At 44.3% G+C, this 18,709-nt stretch overlaps 1 protein-coding gene across 1 annotated transcript in view; it reads right to left on the bottom strand.

The window, feature by feature from the left end:
* kmt2ca (lysine (K)-specific methyltransferase 2Ca) overlaps positions 1-18,709 on the bottom strand; it is a 420,190-nt gene that overhangs the window by 16,742 nt on the left and 384,739 nt on the right. The window contains exons 55-59 of the mRNA XM_070881651.1: positions 16,880-18,005; positions 9,089-9,225; positions 3,825-3,967; positions 2,869-3,037; positions 2,130-2,246 (exon numbers count right to left, since the gene is read on the bottom strand). Of these exons, the coding sequence (XP_070737752.1) occupies positions 2,130-2,246; positions 2,869-3,037; positions 3,825-3,967; positions 9,089-9,225; positions 16,880-18,005 (1,692 nt within the window). The remainder of the gene's footprint in view (positions 1-2,129; positions 2,247-2,868; positions 3,038-3,824; positions 3,968-9,088; positions 9,226-16,879; positions 18,006-18,709) is intronic.

Below are 18,709 nucleotides of genomic sequence, written 5' to 3'. Positions count from 1 at the left end.
GCTAACTATAAAGGATACATTTTAAAATTTGAGATCCCATGCAGAGCTTTGTTTATTGGGAGCCTACGCCAGGCATGGAGGTCAGTGGGTCCTGCAGAGTTTTCCGTTCATTAAAATGAACAAATTAAATTACTCTGTTGTGTATAGCTGAATTCACTCTGAAATATTGGGATTATGCAGCAAAAGCAATCTGCTCCTTATTCCAGAATGGAGTCCACACAATCGTGTGCTATAGCCTCGTAGGAACATTAAACCAGATGTGCATTATTCCAAAACTTTGGCCAGAGTGTCATGAGAAGCAACTAAGAATTACAACTACGGGGAGTAATCCAACATTTTCCAATTTTAAACCTAACTGAGAGTATACCAAACTGTTAACCATAACTCAGGAAGGTAAAAGCCAAGCTAAAACCATCATTCTCTCAATTTAAACAAGACTCAAGTAAAAAAATATACAGGTACTGCTCTTCTTTCTTCTTCGGAACCATTTTCATCTAATTCTAATAATGGAGTGGCAGGAGAAACCTTTGTGCATCATCCCTGTTCTTCACTTTGCCTGCCTCTCTTGACACTTGGCATCAATCAACCTTTTGCCCGCAACAGCAATTCGTTTTGGTTTTCAGAACCTCTTTGGGAGAAAGAAATACAGAAAATGCTGGAAACGCTCAGCATCGGTGGAGAGAACAGATGTGTTAACATTTCAGGTGTAGACACTTCTGTCAGAGCTAAATCATGAAATTCATCTGTTGCTCTCCATAGATGCTGAATGACTTGCTAAGTGTTTCCATCATTTCCTGTTTTTGTTTAGAGATTGCCAGCATGAGGCATTTGCTCTTTAAGACAGAAGAGATAAGACAACAGGCCAGGAATATCACCAAAAGTTTTGTTGGTGCTGCTTATTAGTGTCAAAGGTGACACATTCACTATTATAGCTCGGTGACACATTCACTATTATAGCTCGGCAACAAGAGCTTCCCCCGCCGCAACTTCTACCTGAAAATAGTTAACTTGCTCTGCCATTGTGGTAAAAACATGTAAAGTCCTGAAGTACATTAAACTTTTACAGTACTATGCTTTGTGCGTGTCCATCCAAAGAATTTAATATTGTCTAACCCAGTGAATGGGTTAATGGGGGGAGGGATTCAGATCCTGACTGATGATAGGGGGAGGTGCAACGAGACCTGGGTGTCATGGTTCATCAGTCATTGAAAGTTAGCATGCAGGTACAGCAAGCGGTGAAAAAGGCAAATGGTATGTTGGCCTTCATAGCTATGGGATTTGAGTATAGGAGCAGGGAGGTCTTCCTGCAGTTGTTCAGGGCCTTGGTGAGGCCTCACCTGGAACATTGTGTTCAGTTTTGGTCTCCTAATCTGAGGAAGGACATTCGTGCTATTGAGGGAGTGCAGCTAATGTTCACCAGACTGATTCCCGGGATGGCGGGACTGAAGGAGAGACTGGATCGACTGGGCCTTTATACATTGGGGATCTCATGGAAACGTTTAAGATTCTGACGGGACTGGACAGGTTAGATGCAGGAAGAATGTTCCCGATGATGGGGAAGTCCAGAACCAAGGGACACAGTCTTAGGTTAAGGGGTAAGCCATTTAGGACCGAGATGAGGAGAAACTTCTTCACTCAGAGAGTTGTTAACCTGTGGAATTCCCTACCGCAGAGAGTTGTTGATGCCAGTTCATTGGATATATTCAAGAGGGAGTTAGATATGGCCCTTACGGCTAAAGGGATCAAGGGGTATGGAGAGAAAGCAGGAAAGGGGTACTGAGGGAATGATCAGCCACGATCTTACGAAATGGTGGTGCAGGCTTGAGGGGCCGAATGGCCTACTCCTGCACTTATTTTCTGTGTTTCTATAAGTTTTCCTTTCAGGCTGCAAGGATGGCAAGTAGAATGAGTTTGGAGATCGAGATTTAGGTACACAAATAGAAATTAAAAAAAACGTGTAGGGTTGGAAGATATTTTTTGTCAAGTTACAGCAACAAGCATGAAAAGATAAAATGCTATATCGCCTGCTAAAATCCAACACTGTATAGCTATTTATATAGCTGTTTTCTATTCCACATTGCAAGGCTGAGTTGTATCAAACCAACAGACAGTAAATGCGTATACTTTACCTGCGATTCGTAAAGTTTTTCCCGCCGGTTAGCCACTTCGTTACGGATGATTGTTCCAATGTACTCGATGACCATGGTATGTTTCTCAATGTCTCGGGCAGCATACAAACCAAGACCCTGAAAAAGAAATCTCTGCCGTTAAACATTCATGCAACTTATATAATTATGATTTCATAGAAAAAAAAGCAGAATTTTTGATCATGACGTCCCACAGTAAAGTGCTGCAGTAATGTTTGGAGCCAACTACAAATAATATCTACATTAAAAAAAAATCCATGGAGTAAAATGTACAAGACAGTATTTTTGAAACTCGGCTTTGAAAAAGTACATCGAGTATTAACAAGGAAAATAAAAATCAGGTAAAACAGGCTGTTGATTTGCTACGACCCTGTTTTACCCTACAAGCATAGACCAATTAAGCCCCATATTCTTTCCGAATATGAATATAATTGTCACTGCTTACACAGAACCTGGATGCTTTCTTTAAAATAATAAGGGACCACAATAGAATTCACGATTACCGTTTCCCTGGTAACTAGCAACAGATAATGTGAAGGCTTTTATTTAAATTAAACAAACACTTCAGGAAAAATTTCTACAACACTTCCCCCAATAAGGAGGAGGACTGAAATCTCGTTTCATCATCTTTTGGCTCTGCACATTGCCGTTCCAATGCACCACACCATTGGGAGCACTATTTCAATCATAGCTCGTCAGTTTTCATTAACAAAACACTGACCTGGATCCGAGAACGGGCCAGGTAGACATTAATCTTCCATTCGATCTTCATTTTGCGATACTGAGAGGATTTGGAATGAACAAATTGCTTGCTATAAGGTGCATTCAGCTCTCCCGTAACTGTGCTCTGAAAAGACTTGGACGTACTGGTACTGTTCAGTGTGTGCGGCCTAGCACGATTTGGCACGAAGTAAAGAGAAAAAGAGGGGGGGAAAAAAAAAATTCTGAAGTTCCTTTTGGTCAATAGGAATTAAAAAAAGTAAACACCAGAAATATTTTTTTTGTCTTTGGAAGCAGAGGTGAAGGGAAACAGCACATGCAATGAGCAAAGCTGAGCAACTCATCCAGCAAGTATATATACACAGCAGCCATGGTTTCTAAGCAATAGGGGTGCAACAATCAGATAGGAGTCATTCATTTACTAATAATGCTTTATATAGTTGTCAGTTTGGCTTTTTTTGTTGAGGGAGAGAAGGGGCTGCTTACAATAATGCACAAATGTTTTCAGCCATTTCAAATAAATGGTCACTGCTGTCTTTTTATCCCTCACAACACTTAAACAAGAATTTTGATAAACATGTGAAGAAGCACATTACAAGGTGCAGGGGAATAGGACAAGAATTATACTCTAGTGTGGAGCTTGCAGTGACATGGGCATATTGAGCCAGAAAAAGCTCTGCTTGTGCTTAAATGTCTGATTTTATGTTGGAAATGCACTACTTATGGCTGACCTAATGGTAACATATCGATGAGGGGCAGGGAAACTGGACAAACCATTACAGTAATTATTTGATAATGATTTTTTTGGGGGTAAAGACCAAACAAAACCAATGCATCATTAATCTGTATTTTGTTGTTGCACCACTTAGTAAACAGTAGGCATGACATGGCACAGCAGAGCAAGCAACGTGACCTGCAACCCTGGGCTGTACAATGTGAAGTCGAAAACAAAAATACCTTAACACAAACCTCTTGACATGGGTACTCATCTTGGGCTCGGACCGGGCACTGCCTGAAGGATTTATTGCAAGCGGAAGCTCCATCAGTGGATTGCGACCGTAACGAAACATGTAGTTTTCGCAGTTCTCTACTCCAGGTAGCTACAATAAAACAATTCAAAATCAACACCAAGTTACACAAACTCAGCCAATTCCCACTCAAGCAGCAATGGTAGAAGATTTTGGTTATCTCGATTACAAAAAAACCCCCCACAAAATATATTCAGCATAAACCAGGGATTGAATCTTGGCCTGATTGACCACAGGGTACATTTATCCATTGAGTTGTCGGGAGGATCACGCACAGGCTTAAGAAAAAGGCTCATTGTTGTGTATCTGTAAAGCATGCACTTCCATGTTCCGCCACCAGGGAGCGTATCCCCTGAAGTCCCAAGGGATCCCAGCATCCCTTGGGAGCACTGTATATAAGCCGGCCCCCCCAAGGCCTGTTCCTGACTCTGGAGTGTCTTAATAAAGACCGAGGTCACTGTACTTTAACCTGGTGACTTTAACCTCCCTGTGCACAGCATCATCTATGTTAGGAACACAATAACTGGCGACGAGTATACAAATCCAACGCAAAGATGCAGCAAACTGTGGGCACCCTGGAGAAGTTCTCGGAGGGTGAAGACTGGGAAGCCTATGGCGAATGGCTAGACCAGTACTTTGTAACCAACGAGCTGGACGGAGAAGGAAGCGCTGCAAAAAGGCGAGTGGTCCTCCTTACAGTCTGCAGGGCACCGACCTACAGCCTCATGAAGAATCTTCTGGCTCCGGTGAAACCCACAGATAAGTCGTTTGAGGAGCTGTGTACACTGGTTCGGGAGCATCTTAACCCGAGGGAGAGCGTGTTGATGGCGAGGCATCGGTTCTAAACGTGCCAGCGAGCTGAAGGTCAGGAAATGGCGAGCTACGTCGCTGAGCTAAGGCGACTTGCAGGACAATGTGAGTTTGATGGCTACCTGGAGCAGATGCTCAGAGACTTTTTTGTACTGGGCATTGGCCACGAGACCATCCTATGAAAACTTTTGACTGTAGAGATGCCAACCCTCAGTAAGGCCATTGCGATAGCACAGGCGTTTATGTCCACCAGTGACAACACCAAACAAATCTCTCAGCACACAAGTGCTAGCAATGTTCATAAATTAACTGGAACTGTGTTTGCGAGCAGAAATGTACAGGACAGAAACCACAAGTCTGCAACTGCCAGCAGGCCTCAGGTGACCCAGATGACTCAAGAGTCCGCAACAATGGATGAATGCAAGACAATTCACACCTTGTTGGCGTTGTGGAGGCTTCCATTCAGCATGTTCATGCCACTTCAAAGGGTATGTTTGCAAGATCTGTGGAACAATGGGGCACCTCCGACGAGCTGCAAGCTCTGCAAAACCTGCTAACCACCACATGGCAGTGGAAGATCGGTCCTACGAGGGCACGGTGCACGAACTGCCACTCTGGATTGTCCCGGGCGATGGTCCCACACTGCTTGGAAGGAGCTGGCTGGGCAAAATCCACTGGAACTGGGATGACATCCGAGCGCTAATCAAGCCGTTCCAGCGGCGCAAGGACGAGCTGTCCATTCAGGCAGATTGCCTGTTGTGGGGTAACCGCGTAGTGCTACCCAAAAAGGGCAGGGAGACGTTCATCTCGGATCTCCACAGCACACACCTGGGTAGAATAATGATGAAAGCGATAACCAGATCCCACATGTGGTGGCCCGATATCGACTCTGACTTAGAGACCAGTGTATGGCAATGCAGCGTGTGTGCTCAGTTGTGCCCAGAGAGGCACCACTAAGTTTGTGGTCCTGGCCCTCCAGACCATGGTCAAGGATCCATGTCGACTATGCGGGCCCGTTTCTCGGTAAAATGTTCCTGGTGGTGGTAGATGCTTTTTCAAAATGGATTGAATGTGAAATAATGTCGGGAAGCACCGCCACCATTGAAAGCCTGAGGGCCATGTTTGCCACCCATGGCCTGCCTGACATACTGGTCAGTGACAACGGGACATATTTCACCAGTGCCGAATTTAAAGAATTCATGACCCGCAATGGGATCAAACATGTCACCTCGGTCCCGTTTAAACCAGCCTCCAATGGGCAGGCAGAACGGGCAGTACAAACAATCAAACATAGCCTTAAACGAGTCACAGAACTCTCACTCCAAACCCGCCTGTCCCGAGTACTATTCAGCTGCCGCACGAGACCCCACTCACTCACAGGGGTGCCCCCGGCTGAGCTACTCATGAAAAGGACACTTAAAACCAGACTCTCGCTGGTTCACCCCAACCTGCATGATCAGGTAGAGAGCAGGTAGCAGCAACAAAATGTAAACGATGGTCGCGCCACTGTGTCACGGGAAATTGATCTGAATGACCCTGTGTATGTGCTAAACTATGGACATGGTCCCAAATGGATCGCGGGCACGGTGATGGCTAAAGAAGGGAGTGGGGCGTTTGTAGTCAAACTAGACAATGGACAAATTTGCAGAAAGCACCTGGACCAAACGAGGCTGCGGTTCACAGACTGCCCTGAACAACCCACAGCAGACACCACCTTTTTCGAGCCCACAACACACACCCAAAGGATCAACGACACCACCCCGGACCAGGAAATCAAACCCATCACGCCCAACAAGGCCAGGCTCACCCAGCAGCCCTGCAGGGCCAACAACACGCCAGCCCAGCCAACAAACCAGAATAGACATTTGTACCGAGGCAGTCCACCAGGGAAAGAAAGGCTCCCGACTGCCTCACCTTGTAAATAGTTTTCACTTTGACTTTGTGGGTGGGTGGGAAGTGATGTTGTGTATCTGTAAAGCATGCACTCCCATGTTCTGTCACCCCCTGAGCGCATCCCCTGAAGTCCCAAGGGATCCCAGCATCCCTTGGGAGCACTGTATATAAGCCGGCCCCCTAAGGCCTGTTCCTGACTCTGGAGTGTCTTAATAAAGACCGAGGTCACTGTTATTTTAAGCTCCGTGTGCAGCCTCATCTGTGTTAGGAACATAATACTTAGTTAAAGCTTTGGTCTTAACTGACAATACCAATCAAATCCAAATTTTGAAGTTCACGTCTTAAACCTCAAATTTCTCTTTAATATAAGCAATGATCAAAAGCAATTCTTCTCCTGCCTGTAGACCTATAATTTCAATCTTCAATCAAAATTACAAAACCCTTTCAGAAAAGTACAAAATAATGGAAGTACAGCCATCTTCGAGCACAATCATTTGTGGTCAGAACACCAGGTATGTAATTTTCAGCCATACCGCATGACCTTAGTGTACACTGTAGTCGGTTCTTTAAAATGGGAGATTTAAGGCTTTCGTCTGCGGGTTGAGAATCATTCTACCGTAACTTTCTTAGTTTTCTTTCATTGAAAATATTGTGCATCAATCGAACCAAGATTGGTATCCTGGAATTAGGAAATCCAATGGCTGAAAAGCCTTCTTCATCCAAACTTATTTTTTGTCTTCAGTTTGAAAGAATGATTGGCATTAACAATAACGCCTTCAAATTAATAAGGAAAGTTTCAAAGACCTTCACGTCTAGTGAATTACTTTGAAGGACTGTTATGTAGGAACACCTGGCAGCATTTTGGACCCTGCAAGATTCCAACAAACAGTAATGAGATGAATGGGCAGTTAATATTTTTTGGTGGTAGTGGTTGAAAGAGAAATGTTGGCTCGAACACTGGGTGAACTCCAAGCTCCTCTTTAAACAGTGCCATGGAATCTTCAACACCCACATGTAGGGGCCAAGTTTTGGCCTGAGTTGCTCCTGTTTTTTTGGAGCAACTGGTTTAGAATGGAGTGTCTTAGAAATTGCAATTCTCGGCATTTAGTTTGCTCCAGTTCTAGTCAGTCAGAACAGTTTCAGTTTGGAACAGATTTTCTTTCCCAAAATGGGGCATGTCCAGCCACTTACGCCAGCTTTGAAAGTTTAGGCAGTGAAAACTTACTCCAAACTAACTTAGAATGGAGTAAGTGTAGATTTTGTACGCTGAGAAAAACCTTGTCTACATTTAGAAAATGAGGCGTAGGTTACAAATCAGGCGTAGGGAATGGGGGGGGGAGGGGGGGTTTAAAAGTGAAGTTTACAAACATTAAACACTTCAGTTTTACAAATAAAGAGCGAGCCATCATCAATAATAAATACATCAATAAATCAACCAATAAATCAATCAAAAAAAAAATTAAAAAAATTTAAAATCATCAATAAATAAAACATTTTCTACTTACCGACTGCAGCACCGGGAGCCCTCCAACAGCATGCTGGGACCCCCCACCCCACCCAGTGTGTCTCTGTCAGTGTCTCGATCTCTCTGTCTGTCTGTCTCTCACTGTCTGTGAGGAGAGAAGGGGGGGGGGAAGGAGAGAAGGGGGCGGGAGGAGAGAAGGGGCGGGAGGAGAGAAGGGGGGGGGAGGAGCGCGGGTCGGGTCGGGTCCGGGGGAGGAGAGAAGGGTGGGGGAGGAGAGAAGTGGGGAGGAGCGTAGGTCGGGTCGGGTCCGGGAGTGGGGGAGCGCGGGCCGGGTCCGGTCCGAGGGCGGGAGCGGGGGTCAGGTCGGGTCGGGAGGAAGCAGGGGCTGGGTATGGGAGGTGCAGCCTTATCCATGCAGCCCCAGTGAGGCCATTCGATCAGGGCTAGGGGCTGCGTGCTTCGGCCCCTCCCACACAGTTTTGGGCGCCTGGAGCTACTGCACATGCGCGCCCACTGTAGCGTGCATGTGCAGAGGTCCCGGCACTGTTTTCAGCAGAGGGACCTATCTCCGCACCCCCACAGCTCGTGCTGCGTCATGCCCAGCTCCAGAGGACCTGCAGGGAGCCGGAGAACAGGCAAGTTTTTTTTTTTTAGGCGCACTTTGTGGCGCGAAAAACGGGCGTCCAGGTTGGGGCTGCGCCGTTCTAGGCGCGGCCCGAAACTTGGGCCCAATACAAACAGACGGCACTTTGCATTAACATTTCATTGGAAGAATGGCACATCCGGATAGTGCAGTACTCCTTCAGTACTACACACACTGACAACTGCATCGTTTGCTCAGGCTTCTTAAAGTGAGGAAAAATTCCTGAACCTTTGCTACAAAGTGGATTTTCTAAAATTCTAATTTTCTTAAAAGATAAATCTTAGTTTTTTTAAAAAAAGGTCAAACCTACTGCTATAGCAGAGGCACATTCTAAAACTTGGATTCCCTTTGATGGTTGTTGTACATTGTAAAAACCACATACCGATTCCGCTATCCTTGTGACTGCAGAAACAGTCAGGCCAAAGAGGTCATCTCCCTTAAGGTAGTCTGGGAAGAGTTTCAGCATATCAGAATCTTTTCGGAGACGAGCTATGGGTTCCAGAAGCTTCTGCCAAACTCCTGAGAGAGAAAACATGGAATTTCCATAGTGCAATAAAATCTCAATATATATTTTCCCCAGTATCCTTGTTTTCATCAATAATTCTTATCAATACCTTTTATAGTTCTAAAATGTCTCATCAGTTAGGTCCATGCTTAGAATCTACATTTTTAAATCTCTTCAGCCCTTTGGCAACATATCCACATCCCTCAGTTTCTATGACCTTTAAACTCTGAATTTATTTTCCGAATGTTTCACCTAGTTCACATTCACTGCAGAAATTGGACTCCATCTTACTGTGATTAAAAAGAACTTGTAGGTTTAGTTCAGTCAAAATGATCAATCCGGTGAGTTGCTCAACTTAACTCATTCAAGAACCAGCACCTGCAGTTTCTTGGGAGCCCATATTCCACAAAATAAGGTAGTGCTTAGCTAATACCGGGCTCTTATGACCACGCTCAAGTCAAATTATCTTTCAGTCTGAAGCTACTTAGGACAGACTGCTTTTTAAATGAAGTCGTCTCAGACTGATACACAGATAACTGAAGCATAGCAAACTCTTTCCATTACTACAGGCCACAAGAGACATGTACAATTATATACATCAATTAAAATAATGAAATTACACATTGAGAAATATGTCCTGCTGTTAATTGCGCTACTTAAGTGATCACAATTGTTGTTGTTGTCATCTATGGGACAGGACTAAACTAGAGGTGACAACATTATTTTCACATCAAAGGAGCTTTGTAAACGACTTATGTAACATACAGATAGCAGTTAACCCCAACAGAATCATTTAACCTAAAGTTGGTTGTTTATAAGCCCACGAACTTTTACAAAAAATGTGAACAAGTAGTCAGTTCAAAAGTATGAAATTCCTGACACTTGGAATGCTGAAATGCCAAAAATGCACAAACTGTGATTCATTTTGTGAGGAGTGCAATGGCAGCTGTATGTTAATATCTTGGGTACAGTGAGAGATATTTTGGTTAAAAATGAAATCCGGACATAGGCTCCTATTTTTCACTTGATGGATTTTTGGAGCCCGTGCATATTAAAATGAGATTTTTTTAATGTACGTTCGTGGCAGAAAAAAAAAATCGGGAGTTTCACCAAACAAATATTAGAATTTGGCGCCGTGCCCTCTGAAGTTGTCTGGGGGTGGGGGGGGGGGGTGGAGCTTCAAGTCTGCGCTAAAAACTCTCTGGGCATGTGTGAAAAGAGAGACTTCCTGGTCTGGATCGGACATATTTAAAGACCCCTTTGTGATCGGATCATTTTTCCTTTTGTGATCGGATCGTGCTGGCTGGATCTCTCTGCAATTTTGAGTATTAAAACCTGCAAAACATGGCTGAGGGAAGTGGATGAGGAATTCGAATGAGGAGAAGGAAGGGCTGTTCGATTTCTCCCACACGAAGTGGTATCCCTGGTAGATATCAGACAGGAAATGGGACCTGCTAGCAACTGGTTGGTGGGGGGGGGGTGGCAGAAGGGAGAGAAGCAAAAAAAAGGTAACACCTGCTATAATGGCTCAACATTGGAATGATGTTGCTGTAGAAACATAGAAAATAGGTGCAGGAGTAGGTCATTCGGCCCTTCGAGCCTGCACCGCCATTCAATGAGGTCATGGCTGAACATGCAACTTCAGTACCCCATTCCTGCTTTCTCGCTATACCCCTTGATCCCCCTAGTAGTAAGGACTACATCTAATTCCTTTTTGAATATATTTAGTGAATTGGCCTCAACAACTTTCTGGGGTAGAGAATTCCACAGGTTCACCACTCTCTGGGTGAAGAAGTTTCTCCTCATCTCGGTCCTAAATGGCTTACCTCTTATCCTTAGACTGTGACCCCTGGTTCTGGACTTCCCCAATATCGGGAACATTCTTCCTGCATCTAACCTGTCCACTCCCGTCAGAATTTTATATGTTTCTATGAGATCCCCTCTCTTTCTTCTAAATTCCAGTGAATATAAGCCTAGTCGATCCAGTCTTTCTTCATGTGTCAATCCTGCCATCCCAGGAATCAGTTTGATGAATCTTCGCTGCACTCCCTCAATAGCAAGAATGTCCTCCCTCAGATTAGGAGACCAAAACTGCACACAATACTCAAGGTGTGGTCTCAGCAAGGCCCTGTACAACTGCAGCAAGACCTCCCTGCTCCTACACTCAAATCACCTCGCTATGAAGGCCAGCATGCCATTTGCCTTCTTTACTGCCTGCTGTACCTGCATGCCTACCTTCAATGACTGATGTACCATGACACCCAAATCTCGTTGCACCTTCCCTTTTCCTAATCTGCCACCATTCAGATAATAATCTGCCTTCCTGTTTTTGCAACCAAAGTGGATAACCTCACACTTATCTGCATTATACGGCATCTGCTATGCATTTGCCCATTCACCGAACCTGTCCAAGTCCCCCTGCAGCCTCCTAGCATCCTCCTCACAGCTCACACTGCCACCCAGCTTAGTGTCATCTGCAAACTTGGAGATATTACACTCAATTCCTTCAACTAAATCATTAATGTATATTGTAAATAGCTGGGGTCCCAGCACTGAAACCTGCGGCACCCCACTAGTCACTGCCTGCCATTCTGAAAAAGACCCGTTTATTCCCACTCTTGGCTTCCTGTCTGCCAACCACTTCTCTATCCACGTCAATACATTACTCCCAATACCCATGTGCCTTAATTTTGCACACTAATCTCTTGTGTGGGATCTTGTCAAAAGCCTTTTGAAAGTCTAAATACACCACATCCACTGGTTCTCCCTTGTCCACTCAACTAGTTACATCCTCAAAAAACTCCACAAGATATGTGAAATGCTTGAAACTATCATTAAGGAAGAAATAGCGGGTCATCTGGATAGGAATAGTGCAATCAAGCAGACGCAGCATGGATTCATGAAAGGGAAATCATGTTTAACTAACTTACTGGAATTCTTTGAGGATATAACGAGCATGGTGGATAGAGGTGCACCGATGGATGTGGTGCATTTAGATTTCCAAAAGGCATTCGATAAGGTGCCACACAAAAGGTTACTGCAGTAGATAAAGGTACGCGGAGTCAGAGGAAATGTATTAGCATGGATAGAGAATTGGCTGGCGAACAGAAAGCAGAGAGTCGGGATAAATGAATCCTTTTCCGGTTGGAAATCAGTGGTTAGTGGTGTGCCACAGGGATCAGTGCTGGGACCACAACTGTTTACAATATACATAGATGACCTAGAAGAGGGGACAGAGTGTAGTGCAACAAAATTTGTAGATGACATTAAGATTAGTGGGAAAGCGGGTTGTGTAGAGGACTCAGAGAGGCTGCAAGGAGATTTGGATAGGTTAAGCGAATGGGCTAAGGTTTGGCAGATGGAATACAATGTCGGAAAGTGTGAGGTCATCCACCTTGGGAAAAAAAACAGTAAAAGGGAATATTATTTGAATGGTGAGAAATTACAACATGCTGTGGTGCAGAGGGACCTGGGGGTCCTTGTGCATGAATCCCAAAAGGTTAGTTTGCAGGTACAGCAGGTAATCAGGAAGGCAAATGGAATGTTGGCCTTCATTGCGAAAGGGATGGAGTACAAAAGCAGGGAGGTGTTGTTGCAACTGTATAAGGTATTGGTAAGCCCACACCTGGAGTACTGCGTGCAGTTTTGGTCACCTTACTTAAGGAAGGATATACTAGCTTTGGAAGGAGTACAGAGATGATTCACTAGGCTGATTCCAGAAATGAGGGGGTTACCTTGATGATGATAGATTGAGTAGACTGGGTCTTTACTTCTTGGAGTTCAGAAGGATGAGGGGTGATCTTATAGAAACATTTAAAATCATGAAAGGGATAGACAAGATAGAGGCAGAGAGGTTGTTTCCATTGGTCGGGGAGACTAGAACTAGGGGGCACAGCCTCAAAATACGGAGGAGACAATTTAAAATCGAGTTGAGAAAGAATTTCTTCTCCCAGAGGGTTGTGAATCTGTGGAATTCTCTGCCCAAGGAAGCAGTTGAGGCTGGCTCATTGAATGTTTTCAAGTCAAAGATAGATAGATTTTTAAGCAATAAGGGAATTAAGGGTTACGGGGAGAGGGCGGGTAAGTGGAGCTGAGTCCACGACCAGATCAGCCATGATCTTATTGAATGGCGGAGCAGGCTCAAGGGGCTAGATGGCCTACTCCTGTTCCTAATTCTTATGTTCTTATGTTCTTATATGTCAAGCACGATTTCCCTTTCATAAATCCATGCTGACTTGGACGGATTCTGTCACTGCTTTCCAAATGCGCTATTACATCTTTAATAATTGATTCCAACATTTTCCCCACTACTGATGTCAGGCGAACAGGTCTATAATTCCCTGTTTTCTCTCTCCCTCCTTTTTTAAAAAGTGGGGTTACATTAGCTACCCTTCAAACCATAGGAACTGATCCAAAGTCTATGGAATGTTGGAAAATGACCACCAATGCATCTACTATTTCTAGGGCCATTTCCTTATGTACTCTGGGATGTAGACTATCAGGCCCTGGGGATTTATCGGCCTTCAGTCCCTTCAATGTCCCCAACACCATTTCCTGACTAATAAGGATCTCTCTCAGTTCCCCCTTCTCGCTAGACCCTCTGTCCCCTAGTATTTTCAGGAAGTTATTCGTTTCTTCCTTAGTGAAGACAGAACCAAAGTATTTGTTCAATTGGTCTGCCATTTCCTTGTTCCCCATTACGAATTCACCTGATTGTGACTGCAAGGAACCTACATTAGTCTTCACTAATCTTTTTCTCTTCACATATCTATAGAAACTTTTGCAGTCAGTTTTTATGTTCCCTGCAAGCTTACTCGCATACTCGATTTTCCCCCTCCTAATTAAACCCTTAGTCCTTCTCTGCTGAATGCTAAATTTCTCCCAGTCCTCAGGTTGGCTGCTTTTTCTAGCCAATTTATATGGCTCTTCCTTGGATTTAACACTTTCCCTAATTTCCCTAGTTAGCCACGGTTGAGCCACCTTCCCTTTTTTATTCTTATGCCACACAGGGATGTACAATTGTTGTAGTTCATCCATGTGATCTTGAAGTGTCTGCCATTGCCTATCCAACGTCAACCCTTTAAGTATCATTTGCCAGTCTATCCTAGCCAATTCACGTCTCATAGAAACATTGAAAATAGATGCCAGAGTAGGCCATTCGGCCCTTCGAGCCTGCAACGCCATTCAATGAGTTCATGGCTGAACATGCAACTTCAGTACCCCATTCCTGCTTTCTCGCCATACCCCTTGATCCCCCTAGTAGTAAGGACTACATCTAACTCCTTTTTGAATATATTTAGTGAATTGGCCTCAACAACGTTCTGTGGTAGAGAATTCCACAGGTTCACCACTCTCTGGGTGAAGAAGTTCCTCCGCATCTCGGTCCTAAATGGCTTACCCCTTATCCTTAGACTGTGACCCCTGGTTCTGCACTTCCCCAACATTGGGAACATTCTTCCTGCATCTAACTTGTCTAAACCCGTCAGAATTTTAAATGTTTCTATGAGATCCCCTCTCATTCTTCTCAACTCCAATGAATACAAGCCCAGTTGATTCAGTCTTTCTTGATATGTCAGTCCCGCCATCCCGGGAATCAGTCTGGTGAACCTTCGCTGCACTCCCTCAATAGCAAGAATGGCCTTCCTCAAGTTAGGAGACCAAAACTGTACACAATACTCCAGGTGTGGCCTCACCAAGGCCCTGTACAACTATAGTAACACCTCCCTGCCCCTGTACACAAATCCCCTCGCTATGAAGGCCAACATGCTATTTGCTTTCTTCACCGGCTGCTGGACCTGCATGCCAACCTTCAATGACTGATGTACCATGACCCCCAGGTCTCGTTGCACCTCCCCTTTTCCTAATCTGTCACCATTCAGATAATAGTCTGTCTCTCTGTTTTTACCACCAAAGTGGATAACCTCACATTTATCCACATTATACTTCATCTGTCATGCATTTGCCCACTCACCTAACCTATCCAAGTCACTCTGCAGCCTCATAACATCCTCCTCGCAGCTCACACTGCCACCCAACTTAGTGTCATCCGCAAATTTGGAGATACTACATTTAATTCCCTCGTCTAAATCATTAATGTACAATGTAAACAGCTGGGGCCCCAGCACAGAACCTTGTGGTACCCTACTAGTCACTGCCTGCATTCTGAAAAGTACCCATTTACTCAAGTCCAAATACACATCATCAACTGGTTCTCCCTTGTCCACTCTACTGGAAACATCCTCAAAAAATTCCAGATGATGTGTCAAGCATGATTTCCCTTTCACAAATCCATGCTGACTTGGCCCTATCATGTCACCTCTTTCCAAATGCGCTGCTATGACATCCTTAATAATTGATTCCATCATTTTACCCATTACCGATGTCAGGCTGACCGGTCTATAATTCTCTGTTTTCTCTCTCCTTCCTTTTTTAACATCGAAGTTTCCTTTCTTTAAGTTCAGGTCCCTAGTCTCTGAATTAACTGTGTCACTCTCCATCTTAATGAAGAATTCTACCATATTATGGTCACTCTTCCCCAAGAGACCCTGCATGATCAGATTGTTAATTACCCCCCTCTCTCGTTACACAAGACCCAGGATATGACACAGGCTCCCTCCTTTACTTGACTTTACTCAAATAGGAAAGAAAAAGTGATTCAAATGTTACTCCTCAGGCACAAATCGTACCCATTATTATTGTTATTATGCAGATAAATACTTAAATCACTGACACCATTCCTCTCCGTTTTGCTCCACAAGGCTGGGTGACGCCCAGGATCGGACCACTCCCTGATCGGCACACGCGTTTGTTTTTACAGTGATTCCCTTAGGTCACCTGTGCAAATGGTCATTTCTAGCTTGCTGTTGTGCACAAAACATTCCATTTCGGATGCTGACCGAACTCTATCACAGGTCGAAGTAGTGTCGGCTGGGCAGGATCGCAAGCTCAGCTGGACACAAGCACAACAACTCTATGTTCGGCTTCAAAAGAAACCCGGGCTCTGGTGCTTGTGTCTGGCCGAGCCCGCGCCCCTGCCTGGCTGGCACTTCCCCGACCTGTGCCTGGAGCCCAGCCAGCAACGATTGTGTTGGGGTGGAGTATCGCAATTTGGGGATAAAAAAACCCAGCAAAGTTATTTCATTTCCCTCTGAAAAACGTATACATTTGTTTATTAAAATGTCTCGCTCCAAAAAAAAAATCGGAAATTACTTTGAGTTATTTTGAGAGTACCCGATCAAAAAAAAAATCCATGCATTTGTACTTCATTTTGTCTTCTTTTGCCAGGCCCCAATGTCCTTTTGTGCACCGTGCCGATTTGATTAAGTTCACAGAAGGTTTTTTCCCCCGGGGCTTTTTGGCACTGCGCCGTGCTGAAAAAAAGTGGACAGCCAAAATCGTGTAACTGCACAAAAACAGCGCCCGAGCCCGTTTTCACTTGTGTCTCTGCCAAAAATGTTTTAACTGCCGCACATGATCCGCGCCAGCGTACAAACGTTGGTGAAAATTGGAAACTGAGGATGTGACGCCAAAAAACTGCACACAATCATGGCGAAAATAGGGGCCTTCGCTTATTAGAAATTTGTAGAAAATTTTGCAGGAGTTTAATTAAAATATCATCCAGTCTGAAAAGGCTGATGATATGCTCTTAAAAATAATTTTTTCCCTTACCTTTTGGAGAACTTCCTGTTAAGACCAGATCCTCATGGCCTTGCTCAATGACTCGGACCACAAACTCTGGAACATTGTCTTTCTCTTCAATGGAGCAGAGATACCGACTGCGTTTGCTAGAGTAACGCATGCTCCAGTAAAAGCGGCTTGCCTCATAGCCAACCGGGTACAGCGCTATAGAACTGTGGAAAGATTGCATCTGCTGTGGGAGAAGTTGTCCAATGGAATGGAAAATTAGGCCTCCAACACGAAATGTGTGGTTGCGTTCTCCTCGCTGTACAATGCTGGCAACTTGTTTCACCTCGTCCCGTTGTACGTAGACCCTCCTAAAGACAGCAAAATAAGTCAACTCTTGCTCATGGGGTCCCTTTGGTTTATGCATGGAGCAGAGCATAGTCTTGTCCTTAAAAAACATACATTGGGCTTTACTGGCACAGGTAAAGTGATAAATATTGGTGCATCTTATCCGGTGACATGTACCAGTGGCTCCCATTTTATGACAGTAAACACATTTCATAGAAAGACCCCGTCTCAAAGCCATCTCCACATTAATCAAGGCGCCAGCTTGTGTCTCATATACCTCTGTGGACCAAAGGGCACAATTCAAATGGACCCAGAGGTCCAGATCAAGGTTCAGGAGCCTTGCGGCCCCATCGGTCGTTCCATCACCTTCTTCGTGACATAAGCAACATCTTCTAAAGTCTCGGGGCATGGGTTCAGGCTTTAGCGATGTCCCGAGTTTCTTTAGAAGTTGATCTATCTCCTCTTCAGACGCCAACCTTAAATGCCCTTTAGGAACCACTATTTGAACGCTCCACTTTTTCCACTTCATCCCTTTCCACCTTTTAACTGCTGGACGGTGATCATCCAGAACCCCCTGCAGAGACCTTGGCCTCGGCTTCAGTTTCACTGTCACCTTGAGATCTTCTGGCTTTGGCTCTTGTTTGAGGACCTGCAGGTTGGAAGGAGGGAAATAAACAGCTGGAGTCGTTGGAGACACTGCATTCTCCTGAATCCGTGGAAGGCGATGGACATCTAAAGAGGAGGTGTTGTTGTTGTAGTGATGGAATGTGTTTCTCGTCACATCTTTGGCTGGCTCCCCTGCCACTACAGCTGCAACTTCCTGCTGTTTTAAAAGAAAAGACTATTTGAGTTTTACGATCATTTTATTGCATCCTGGATCTAGCAAGAACAATGATGGATCTTCCATAAGATGGGTGCAAGCTATTGAGAGTAATTTCAGATTTAAAACCAACATTATTTAATACTGCTTTGTAAAATCTTTGGATTTCTGAATGCGATCAAAAATTTATTTTTTTTAAAAACACATTTGAGTCACATATATTTATGCAAATCTAAAAAAGATAAAAGCATTAAACCATTAAAAAAAAATCTAGCATTCTTATGAACAACCCTACAAGCCACCTCCTGAATTTTCCACTTCTCCGAGTCCAGCTTCTTGTGCATTCCTCCCCCTCCCTGCTAACTCACGTGCATGTTTATTGTGTCATGCATGTAAATGCTCCACACGCATCATTTCAAGCAACTTGAAACCAAGCAGCATGGTCGTAAACATGAGTTATGAAACTGGTGTGGAGCATTTCACAGTATGTAGTTCTGAAAAGCATACAGACAAAACACACAAAGAAATGGAGAGCTTCTTGACATGAATTCCATAAGGAAATTCATGTCTTATAAATTTTATTCTAAAATAAAAAGGGAATGACTTTCAACTTTGGAAGTTTCTACGTCACTCAATGCCAATAGTGTCTGAAGTTCTCTAAAGTTGTGAAGTGCCTGGTGATGTCCTGCTGTTAATTGTGCTACTTC

Source organism: Pristiophorus japonicus, chromosome 5 (assembly GCF_044704955.1).
Source record: "Pristiophorus japonicus isolate sPriJap1 chromosome 5, sPriJap1.hap1, whole genome shotgun sequence".
NCBI classification, from domain to species: domain Eukaryota; kingdom Metazoa; phylum Chordata; class Chondrichthyes; family Pristiophoridae; genus Pristiophorus; species Pristiophorus japonicus.
This window is presented reverse-complemented; position numbering and strand designations above follow the sequence as displayed.